Consider the following 12457-nt stretch of genomic DNA (forward strand, 5'->3'; position numbering starts at 1 on the left):
CCATCAGCCCACCCTCCACACCAAATTGCAGTTTGCTCCGTCCAGCCTGCGGGTGAGACTCCTCCTGGAATAAGACCTGGGCCCATGACTGTCATCCGACTTGGTTGTCAGTCCTGTTTGGATCACTTAGGGCAGTGTTTCCCAAACCAATCTTTGGGGACCCCCAGTCCACATTTTTGCTCCCTCTCAGCTCCCAGCCAATCAGGAACATTGAATATCTCTTACCTGTGTGTTGGGAGTTGGGAGGCAGCAAAAAATGTGGGCTGTCTGGGGGTCCCTTAAGACTGGGTTGGGGAAACATTTTCTTCGAGGGGAGAATTCAGTCAAGTAACAATGTTTTGGGTGAGTGTAACTTTTCTGGATGACACTGCCTTATGATGGGCAGACTTCTGTTCCGTTAATCACACGTTTTCAGTGCCTGGTGGCATCTGGGAGGTTTGTGTTAAGTTTCTGCCTACTTGCATGTGGTTCTTGTCGCATTGATCCTTTTCTTGTCTGTAATGAACAGCTGCAGTGTTGTGGCACTGAGCAGAAATCCCCCATTACGGTAATAGTACGCATGTGAGTGATGTCTGCTAGCTTGCGGCCCGTACCGCAACCTGCCCTGTAGTGTCAGCCCGCTGCCTCGACTGGAAGCACTTCTGTGTACCACCTAAGATGCCAGCTATAGGTGTGGCACCAGCAGTCTTCGTCCTGAACAAGTGACGCGAGTGTACGGTTGACGTAAATAAACGTACACAAATGAAATTTTAAAGATGCTTTATTTGGGGATGGGGGAGGGGGGTACAGTGACTGGGGGCTCACGGCAGAGCTCTTGTGGAAATGGGCATGCTGTTTTCAAAACGGTAAAAACGCAAGTCATTTATCCACCCCAGAAATCGCTCACCAAGTTTTTAAATGTCATGATGCAGATAACACAAGATAGAAGTACCCAGCCGCACGTTAGGCTGCACAAACAGAATAGTCTGGTGTTACCGCTGCACAGTTTGTCCTGAAGTTATCTGCTCATCTGCAAGCAAATCTCAAAGATCTTTTTAATAATGGAGGAAATTAGTTGACCCCTCCCCCAACCACTCAGATACACATATCGCACAAAGTCTTAAATGCAACACATCCTGTACTCACAAAGTAAACACTGTTGACCTGCGCACATAACAAAATTAAATTGTTTTGTATCTTTTGTTCGGTCGGAAAATAATGTGATTTCCTGGTATTCTTGGATGGACAGAAGAAAATGTGTTTGCTAGAGGGATAACTAGTGGTAATGGGATGAAAAGGCTTGTGTTACTGCTGTGTAGGTCCACTATTTGTGGGGTGATCCTTCATTAGTAAAGCTGAGAATCTTTGGAGCCAGGGTTCTCTAGCACCCTCATGGCAGGCTTGACAATAACTCATTAGAGAAACCGGGCGGTGTGGCGTTGAGCTTCGTTAGAACTTAAAGCCTGCATGGTTTCACTGTCCCTGTAGACACCCAATCCATTAGGACCAAGCTGAACTCGCCCATAAAATCTGAAAATAGGAACAATGGAACTCGCCTGAGAGTCCCCAGTGTCCCTTAGGGAAATTTTCCAATTCTACTTTGGGCAGCCAATAGCTTGTCTGCGATTTACGGGGACAAAGACACTGATCCTTTCCCAGCAGAGTCTGTATTATCTTTATAGATGTGCTCAGAACCACTAGAAGGAGGCTACCTGCAAATCCATCTCGCGAAACTCCTACTGTCAAATCCACCTCATTGTATGCACAAATGTCAAAAACTGTCCCCTAAGATCCTGTGGCACTGAATCATCTACAATGCGAGAGGGAGGGGAAAAATGAGGTGAACAGTGAAGCACCTGCATACTAAGAGCATATCTTGACAAAAATCTTTGCAGGTGTTTTCCCTCCACAACTGATGCGTTTGAGGGTGTGTGTGTTTTTCCTTCATGTGAAGAGACAGAGGCTCGGAGTTGGTAGGGGTTAAACCCTAAAAGGCTGTATCAGGCTCTGCCATGCTTACTTCTGACGGTAGTAGAGCAGATACATCTTCAGTGGCTCTGGTAGCGGCAGACCTAGGATCCTTTCCCTGAGCAGATTGACAGGGGTGTCTGGCCTACTCTCCCTGCCCACTTCCTCGCCGGTCAAATCTACCCGCCTCTCCACCACCCCCTCCTCCTCCTCTGCTTCCTCATCCGTCTCGGAGCGGTCGCAGCCGTCGTCCGTGTGCTTCCGCGGGATTGTGCGGCTCACAAACGCGTGCCGGTTGGCCAGGAGCAGTGAGTCTGCGCGGCGACACGTCCGCCTGCGCTTTGGCCGTGCCCTAGCCCCACTCCTGGCTCCGCCCCTCTCCAGCCGCAACCTGCTCGGCTGCAAGACCGTCGTCTTCAAGGTGTGCCGGATGGCAATCCGAGCCAAGTCCTGCAGGGGGCGCACCTCGAACATCGCCGCTGGGGTGAGCCGTGGTCGGACACCGATGGGCAAGAGGGCAGGAGGCGGAAGCAAATGTGTGCCGGGGGAGCACACGGGCAGAGGTGAGCACAGACGGGCCGGCATGATTTTTGGGTAACCGCATGCCAGAGCGATATGCAGTCACAGACAGGAATGGGTGAAGAGGGAGTGTGCAGGAGAGATGAACATAAAGGACAGAGAATGACAGAGGGGTAAGCACACATAACAGGAAAAAGAAGAGAAGCATCAACACCCAACACCTTGATCAAGGGCTCTTTCAAAACAAAAAAACAGGCAGCAAACACACCCAACATCTAAAATACTACACAGGCTCAGACTTTGGGAAACTAATGGAAGACCAAGTTCAGTCACGTGACTCATTCAGAAAGCAAAGCCGGCCTGGTTCGGAGGGGGAGCGCCTCTGCGGGCCAACACTCACGTAGAGGGACGATCTTGGACTTCTCGGTGTCCCTGTTCTTCGGCAGCACCAATGGGGCAAAGGACACAGCAATGATCTTCTTGGTCTCCCAGGTGTTGTGGCCCGTGCGGGTGATCTTTGTCAGCTGGGAGGGGGAAAAGGCTTCACTGTTTCTCTCACATTTGTTTAATTAGACATTCCACCTTAAAATCCAACAGAAATCACATTCTTTTCATCATATGTGACCCACCACCACAAAATGATTCTTATGGGTGCAGTTCTACCAGTGCGACTTAAGACTCATTTCGTGGTGACGGGTCACATATAATAAAAATTATGGAAATGAGCACTGAACAGTCCCACGCAACAAAGCCGTATCTCTGTCCACACGGGCAAAAGACACGGTAAGTGCATGCTACCAAACTTGTTTGAATGCCCAGCAGTCTCTACTTTTCTGTGCTTCTGTTTCTATATGACTGTCTCTGTTTGTGTCTGTCTCTAGGTGAGTGTGTGTTTGTGTAAGCCTTTGTGTGCATCTCTGTTGGTGTTTTAGTCTGTGTGTGTCTCCATATGAGGGTCTCGGTCCGTGCGTCTGTCTGTGTGTGTGTGTCAGTCTGAGTGTCTATTTCTATGTGTGTATCAATCTGTGTGTCTGCTTCTCTGTCTCATTGCTCCTGTTTCTATGTTTGCATGCACATGCTGACCTTTTCCTCCAGGGGGAGCACCAGAATGCCGCCGACCTTCAGCAGGTTCTTCATGTAGTCCTCATGCTCACGCTGCACACCAGCCCCGCAGTACACCCGGTCGTACTGCCTGCTTTCCGGCGTAATCTCCAGGCAGTTTCCCACCACAAAGGAGGGCTCGCAAAACTCAAACCTGCAGCACAAGTCCACATCAGCATGTCTCCACAATGAAAGACTTAGGAATCATTTTTTATGCTGTGCAACCATGTTAAAAAAAGATGCACTTCCTGTTATGATGTTCTCACATGGGTGTTTAATTGGTATCTTCTTCATAAGTAGGTCACACTCCTACATGCAAATGGAATGAAAGGGAGCCAAACGAACTAGAGATGCACCGATTGATTGGCCAGGGACCGGAATCCGATGATTTTCACCGCATGTATGTCCGATACGGAACTGGTCCGTTTTACCAATACCAACACCATAGCCTCACAACTGCCTGCGCACACACAACCACATGCTAACATGTCATAAGCATAGAAGTTCTTCACTAGGAGTGAAGATGACTCAAAGCTTGCAATTTGTTATATAGGTAAAGCCAAAGTAAACCAGGGGGGAACCACCACGAAAATGTGGTGAAACATCAGAGGTAAACTTTAAACTTATTATTAAACATATACTACATAATCTAGAAAAGGACTAATCATTAAAACTACAGGGGCGGCATGCTGGTGCAGTGGTTAGCACTGTTGCCTCACACCTCTGGAACCCAGGTTCGAGTCTCCGCCTGGGTCAAATGTCTGTGGAGTTTGCATGTTCTCCCCATGTCGTCGTGGGGTTTCCTCCGGTAACTCCAGTTTCCCCCCACAGTCCAAAAACATGCTGAGGCTAATTGGAGTTGTTAAATTGCCCATAGGTTTGCATGTGTGAGTGAATGGTGTGTGAGTGTGCCCTGCGATGGGCTGGCCCCCCATCCTGGGTTGTTCCCTGCCTCGTGCCCATTGCTTCCGGGATAGGCTCCGGACTCCCCGCGACCCAGTAGGATAAGCAGTTTGGAAAATGGATGGATGCATGGATTAAAACTGCAAAGCTAGCTAAGGTTTTTTCCTATGACAGTGAAAATGTTTCAGCGAAAAATGTTTAGTACAGTATGACAGTACAGTATGAAGGTATGCAAAAACCTGATCTTACTAGCGATGTAAGAATTGTATGTGCATAACGTGCAATACTGACATTATTAAAATTACCCTGCACCTATTATTATTTGGAAGAATATAGTACATTTCAGTTTTACTTGGAGGTTTGTAATCTATGGACTTTTTTAAAGACGAGCAAAACAACTGAAAAAGTTCAATGTCGTGTTATCTGGAGAATTTTAAACTTACTGGAAAACTGTATAAGTAACAGATTTGTTTTGTTATTTAAATTTGCTGCACCTGCTCTTGTTTGGTAAAGTAAAATATGTCAGATAAAGTTGGGTGTACAGCAACTCATTTTCAGTTACTTGTGCCTCTTTCCAGTCACAGAGCACTTTATTTTGAGACTTGTTTAAGTGAAAGAAGATCCTATAACTTAGTGTAGTTTAGGGGAAATTGTGAAGTTTAACTATTTCTTTTATTATGAAAATCACGTCAATCTCTGAGGCTTGCTCACCTGTCAAAGCTGTCGCTGGTTTTGATGAACACGTCCAACCTTTGGTAGGCGTAATCAATGACGTCTGAATGCAGCTCTACCCCATGGTTGACGCCAAATGGACCTGTTGAATCAAAGAGGGCGCAGAGGTAAGGCTGTGACCTGTAGCTCACATCCTCGCATACTGTACCATAAGAACATAAGAACATAAGAACTATACAAACGAGAGGAGGCCATTCGGCCCATCAAGCTCGCTTGGGGAGAACTTAACTAATACCTCAGAGTTGTTAAAATCTTATCTAGCTCTGATTTAAAGGAACCCAAGGATTCAGCTTGCACTACGTTATCAGGAGGACTATTCCATACTCTGACTACGCGCTGTGTAAAGAAGTGCTTCCTTAAATCCAGTTTGAAATGTTCTCCCGCTAATTTCCACCTATGGCCACGAGTTCGTGTATTTGAACTAATGCTGAAGTAACTATTTGGTTGAACAGCATCCAAACCTGTTAGAATCTTATATACCTGGATCATGTCCCCCTTCAGTCTCCTTTGCTTGAGACTGAACAGATTTAGCTCAAGTAACCGTTCCTCGTATGACATTCCTCTAAGACCAGGAATCATTTTTGTGGCCCTACGCTGCACCTTTTCTAAGGCCACAATGTCCTTTTTAAGATATGGTGACCAAACCTGCACACAATATTCTAGGTGAGGTCTCACCAAGGAATTGTATAATCTTAGCATTACCTCCCTTGACTTATACTCCACACACCTGGAGATATACCCCAACATCCTATTGGCCTTTTTTATTGCTTCCCCACACTGGCGAGAATGGGACATGGAAGCATCAACATACACACCAAGGTCTTTTTCATGATCAGCTACCTTTATTTCAGTGGGACCCATAAAATACCTGTACTTTATATTTCTGCTCCCTACATGCAGTACCTTACATTTGTCTACGTTAAATTTCATCTGCCAGGTATCGGCCCAGTCACTAATTAAATCAAGATCCCGCTGTAGCTGCTGAGCCGCTAATTCAGTATCTGCTACACCACCCACCTTGGTGTCATCTGCAAATTTCACCAGTTTACTGTATATATTTGTATCTATATCATTTATGTAAATTAGAAACAATAGTGGTCCTAAAATCGAACCCTGCGGTACCCCACTATGGACGCAGGCCCACTGTGACATTGTGCCTCTTATAACTACTCGCTGTTTCCTATCTGTTAACCAGTTATCAATCCAGGTCGCTACGGTACCTAAAATACCAGTCGCTTTGAGTTTTAGTAGGAGCCTCTTGTGGGGGACAACATCAAAAGCCTTTTGGAAATCTAAGTAGATGACATCATAGGCCTTCTTATCATCAACTTCCTGAGTAGCTTCCTCAAAAAACTCCTACAGATTCGTTAAACAGGATCTACCTCTCCTAAATCCATGCTGGCTATCCCGCAAAATGTTATTGGAGTCCAGGTAATCTACCATTTTCTCTTTGATTATAGCCTCCATAACTTTACCAGTTATACAAGTTAGACTGATTGGCCTATAGTTTGACAAATTACTTCTATCCCCTTTTTTGAAAATGGGTGTTATGTTGGCATGCTTCCAATCTCAATACACAACATCAACAAAGCCAAAACTAACCTCACTGCCACTCCACATGCATATTTTTTCCCTCATATTTTAAAAACTCAAATCATTATGGCCAGAAGACTGGGTCAGAGTATCTCCAAAATGGCAAGGCTTGTACGGTGCTCAAGGTCAGCCATGCTGAGAAAGTACTGAGAGTGATCCAAAGAGGGAAAAACCACGAACCATCGACAGGGTGTTGGGTGATCAGGAGTCATTGATGGGGGATGTGAACGAAGTTTATCCTGTATAGAACAAACCAATAAAGGGGCTATTATGACACCTACAATGGGCAACTAAATCATTGGAACAGGACCTTGGCACAATGGAAGACGTTCACATTATTCACGTTACGTAAGGATGAGCATGTTTTGGCATTTGTATGCATGCATGCATATATTGCTATATTGTTTTTAATGCCTATTCAGTGTTTCCCCTAAGTTTACAACTTTGGGGTGGGGGTGGGGGTGGGCAGACGGACACCGACAGGATGTTCATGTGTTTCTTTTAATGACAGCAGTCAAAAATGCAGATATTTTTGTCTGCTTTTCAGGTGCTTGACGCGGCATATTTTCTGACGCGCGCTCTCTGTCCGCTGGTGGGAGTGTGCTCACCTGTGTGTGCATGCATGTCTCTGTGCATGCGCATTGGGGCGGAGCTTGGCCATGCGTGATACAGAGAGCAGAGGGAAATTGTAAACGCATGACTGTGTAGATACAAAAATGACAAGCTGTTGTGTAAATAAGATAAATAACATAAGGCTATTTAGTTTGTTTGATAAAATGACAATGTATAGACCTGTTCTATAGGAAAAGGTGACCTTAAATGACTTTCGTTGTGATCTGGCGCTATATAGAAATTTTTTTTAAATAAAATTAACTTGACCTTCAAGGGGGGGGCGGGAGGTGCCATTAGGGGGGCGGGGCACCCCCCCTAATAAAATTGTAGGGGAAACATTGGTATTACATTGCCTATTATATTATATGCTTTGTATATCTTACTTCTTAAATTTATTTTAAAAAATAAACAGATTTTATTTTTCGGCTGTTGTCTGTTTTTTCTGACATGTGCTGTTCTGAAGGAACACTGCATCCATTATCTCCTTTTGATCCACCACAGTTTGATGTACCTGGGGGAGATGCCCTCTACTCACTCACCCAGGATGAGGCCGACCATGGTGCTCAGGTATCCAGTCCCACTGCCCAGGTTAAGGAAGGAGAGCCCAGGCTGCAGGTCCAACGCCTCCATCACCTCAGAGTAAATGCAGGGGGCGGACAGGTGGATGTTGCCATGGCGCCAGGCCAGGTCTTTGTAAGCGCTGTTGCGGAACTCCTCCAGGTAGTAGTCGGCGCGGTCGACGGCGCGGAAGGCCTGCTCCACCAGCTCGGATCGGATGTAGTGCGCCTCTTTCAAGTTGTCAATCAGCTCGTCGTTGTCTTCCCCAGCGCTTACAGCGCCACCCATCTTCAGGTGAAGTGACAGGGCCGGGGACCACACCTAGGACACAGCAAAAGTCAGACCTTGGCACACATCTGAAGGTATGTCTGCCACAATCCAAACTTCACCAAACCTCTCCAGAGTTTCAGCCACAAGCTCTTTCTCCTACCTGAAATGCTCTTCCCTAGAAAATCTTTACCCATGTGCTGCCATCTGAATGGGCACAATTTCTGACCCCAAACTGAAGTGATCACACTGGAATTACACTAATAACTCAGGGGGTGTCATAGTGGCCCAGTATGTCGCCTCAAACACCCTGGGCTGGTGGCTTGGATCCTTGCACTGTTCTGTAAGGAGGTAGCAAGTCCTCCCCATGTAACATAAGCTGCCTCCTGAAATCCAAAGACATGCAGTACACAATAAAATTGTGGTTACCCTACGATGCACTGCCATCCTGCTCATGAATCCCAGCCTCTTGCACAATGCTGACCAGCACTGGCTGCAGGAATTTGGTTTGCGAGTCCAGGACAAGGTATGTACTATTTATTATGTCTGGCTGCGATAAAATGAGTTGAAAACACAAACCCATTTTTCTGTCTTCCAGAAAAATGTCAAAAGTGTATTTTGTAAAGAGCACTGTTATTTGGCTTACATTGGATGACAGTGAAATGTCTTTTTTAAAAGAAAATTTCTGACAGAGAAAATTGGTGGTAAACTAGAAAATTCTATTTAATTTACCTTTTAATCTAAAAGCAGCCAGTAGCCTATTATCCTCTTACAGCAGGTGGATTTAGTTGAACAGCTCCTCAGAGTACCAGTTCCCCTTCTGTGATGTGAAATGACAATTACAGCTTCTTACCCATATGCTTACTTACTGTCTTTTAAACCCATCTGTCCCTTTATAATTGACATACCATGTGACCACCTATTATAATGTTCCGTAAATATAAATAACTATAAACCGAAAACGGCGCAATTCAAACATCAGAGCGAAACCGCTCAGCAAACAGTGGTCCAAACCCCGTCCTGCCCAAAATGACTGTAAATGACAGGAAAAACAATCACATGTGCCACGGCTCTACCAGCAAATGGATGAAGACCAGATTCAGCTGGTTTATCGCAATCAGAATCCGTGCTCACACATGCATCCCGCACACGCTGCAGAGTTTCACGGTTAGAGATATGAGCTCATCTGTCATTCTAGTGTACATGTCAGCACGCTAACGTTTATGGACACCCCCCCATCTCCATCAACTGTGAAAGCAGACGTATTTCCGTGCGAATGTGGAGAAGGCAGCAGTTCCAGGCAGAGAGGGCTGCAGCTGCTGTGTGCCGTGCCTTTATCCGCAGCTGCGCCACACATGAACGGCCGATCTTCGTGTGCATCCGGCACGCCGCCTGCCTTTGAAAACACAGCCCGTCTCGTTTGCACGAAACACAGGGGCAGAGATGGCCATTCACTTAGCTATCGAGTCAACCTAAATATATCTAGATAAGCTCACCGAAACCAGTAACTAATTCAGTAATGACTGCAAATTACGGTAAAAACGAGGCAAGACGTTCCCCACATTCTTCCGGCTAAGCCGTGAAATCAGTTATTTTAAAGCACCACAAGTGAGAAAAACACAATGGTTTAAGCATTGCAACAGCAGAGAAACTAGCTACGAAAACGCATCAAAAACCATTAATCGTAACGGTCTAAGAAGTTCATATTTTACCGAGAATATGCCGACTTTGTGGGGTATTTTCTTTATAATTTAATCTGATATCACTGATATCTTCGTTGCGTTTTTCTCTTTTTCCAAGATATTGTTCCTGAATAATCTGATCCAGTACAGAGCTGGAAGTAAACATTGACCAGCTGGTGCTCTGACGTCACGCACACAAACACACCAAATGTGGACTAAACGGATCGGGTTTTTTTCTCATCGCGCCCAACACGCACTTGTCTGTGATTGGCCACGGCGTCATTAAAATGACGATTTACCCAATCAGAAGCGATTGCTGCCCTTCTTCGGAGGTGAAAACATATGCGCACAAAAGGAATATTTGCTTGGGTATCTAGGTAAGATCCGATAACTCATACACAGCTGCCGCATAATTTAATAATAAAACGGTCATTATAAATTCGGGTGGTTAGATTAGAACTACATCAATGCAGATGTTATTATATGTTGTAATCTAGACAGTGGGCGTTTAAACCTTCTGCCCAAGGAAATCTGTGCTTAAGATACCTTTGTACCTTTGTGTATACCACTAGCAAATCAGACACATTTCCTTTGGGAGGCAGTATGTTCAGTATCTTTTTCTTAATATTTTGATTGACAGGCAGCATTATATTCAATTTGGACCTAATAATCATGAATATAAGAGGCATCCTGCTTAAAAACATGTTTCTTCATTTTTGTCTATAACGTAATAACGTTATTTGAAAAGAGGTTAAAAGTCTGGCTTAATACTTTCTTAAACTCTATACTCTGTAAATATTCATAATTTGTAAATGATATTTTCTTAAATCAATACAGTTCAGAGCTACATACCTGACTTATGCTTTTTTTAGTTAATGTAGAGGGATATGTTTACTGGATCAATTCATGTGAAGATCTTTTGCTAGAAAACACATCAGCAAAGCCCTTTCTAAACAAGACGAAATCCTGTAATCTTTTGGTCACGTGTTCTTGTTCATAAGTACTGTGAGGCCTTCTACTGTTCCTTGCTGTTAAAGCAGAAGCTTACTGACTGGGCAAATCAATTACAGTATGCCGTAGTATTTAATTAATTACTTTGTGTTTGATTTTGAGGATTCTGCCTGACGGTTATTGGTTTTTGTATTACCTTATAATTTTGTCTTAAAGGCAACAATCTTATTTTGTGTCCAAAACAGAATTGTGTAACCATTTTCTTTTATATAAATGACAGCTGTGATGACTGAAAAAAAGGGAATTAAATCCAGTTTTCCTCACCTACTTATATATGATAATTCCTGGGTTACAGAGCAGCACTTAATGGATGGTGTGTGGCTCTGTGGTTTAGGGCTCTGTGTCTGTGTCCGGCAGATCATTGGTTCAAATCCCCTGACTGATACCACAATCATATCATTGTTGATCCCTTGTGATGCCGCCAACTTCGAAAACCTTTTCCCTTCTGACCGCTTTTTATTTGTGTCTTGCGGGAGGGTGAGACTGGATATGTGAGAATCAAGGAATAGAAAATGAAGTATTATTATTCAAAGAAGAGGAGGAGCGGAAGACTGCATTGGACCCTAAAAATTCAAAAAATCCAAATCACTACATTGTTACTCCCTTCAATCCAGCCACCTAATCTTGTTGAGTGACAAATATAGGCAGAGATACATCTCAGATATTTTGGCTGTGCAGTGTACCTGGGAACAGCACTGGTCGAAGCTCATGTTGCTTCCTAGGCAAGCTTTGCTGCTGGGGCCCCCTGCTGGAGGCACAGTGAAGTTGGCTTGCTGAGTTGGTGACCACACAGGAGATGCAGACCAAGGTGGTCGCCCATGTTGACTTAGGGGTAACCTGGCACTGGATGCAGATGGGGTGTGTGCTTCCCATCTGCAGTAGTAGATAGTATTATGGACCCGTAACAAGTTTGCTTGTTCTATTCCCAGCTGGGGTTCTGGTGTACGACCTTTGAATAACCGAATGATGTAATAAACAAAAATATCTGCATGTTAGTAATTCTTAAAAACGTCACTATCACAGATGTACGAGGAATTACTGCAAATATACTCTTAGTGTTCAGACGAAACTGATAACACAGAGGAGCAAAAACGAAAATGGGGAGACTACAGTAATAACGATCAATAATTCTGTATTGATAACAGAAAATGCTTTTGAGAAGTAGAACATGCAGACGCTTCAAGGCAAATGCCCTTTGTTCTGATTGTGATTTTTATTTAGATATCAACTATTTGTACGCAGTCATCACAAACACAGACGTTACAAAATAAATATCTAACAATATTACGGTTCATTGTTCTTTAAATATCAAATAAATAATAAATACATAATTTCATTTTTTTTTCCTGATTTCAGGGGGTGTCAAAATACTTTAACGGAAAACATAAATAATATCAACAAAAATGATAACTTTTAAAAATTATCAAACTTGGTCCATTATAAAATATTTGCACTTAAAAAAGAAGTTAAAAATCCCATTCTCTAAATTAAAAAATATGATATATAAAATAATTCATTGTGGTTGAAATTCG

General features: G+C 44.0%; 1 protein-coding gene across 12 annotated transcripts; it reads right to left on the reverse strand.

Moving 5' to 3' along the window:
• Positions 1-742: 742 nt before the first annotated feature.
• LOC125747056 (protein-L-isoaspartate O-methyltransferase domain-containing protein 2-like) lies at positions 743-10105 on the reverse strand. Of its 12 annotated transcripts, none has more exons than XM_049021767.1 (7): positions 9945-10104; positions 9565-9647; positions 7947-8286; positions 5182-5284; positions 3550-3721; positions 2867-2990; positions 743-2426 (listed from the first exon to the last, which is right to left on the reverse strand). In XM_049021767.1, exons 1-7 carry the CDS (start codon positions 10078-10080, stop codon positions 1996-1998), a joined length of 1389 nt encoding a protein of 462 aa, XP_048877724.1. In that variant the 5' UTR covers positions 10081-10104; the 3' UTR covers positions 743-1995. The 12 variants fall into 12 exon arrangements, with proteins under 12 accessions (XP_048877724.1, XP_048877733.1, XP_048877732.1 ...); XM_049021776.1 differs by having other exon boundaries at positions 8965-9647; XM_049021775.1 differs by having other exon boundaries at positions 7947-8618; positions 8965-9647.
• Between the last annotated feature and the right edge of the window lie 2352 nt (positions 10106-12457).

This window comes from Brienomyrus brachyistius, chromosome 8, assembly GCF_023856365.1.
Source record: "Brienomyrus brachyistius isolate T26 chromosome 8, BBRACH_0.4, whole genome shotgun sequence".
Taxonomy (NCBI): domain Eukaryota; kingdom Metazoa; phylum Chordata; class Actinopteri; order Osteoglossiformes; family Mormyridae; genus Brienomyrus; species Brienomyrus brachyistius.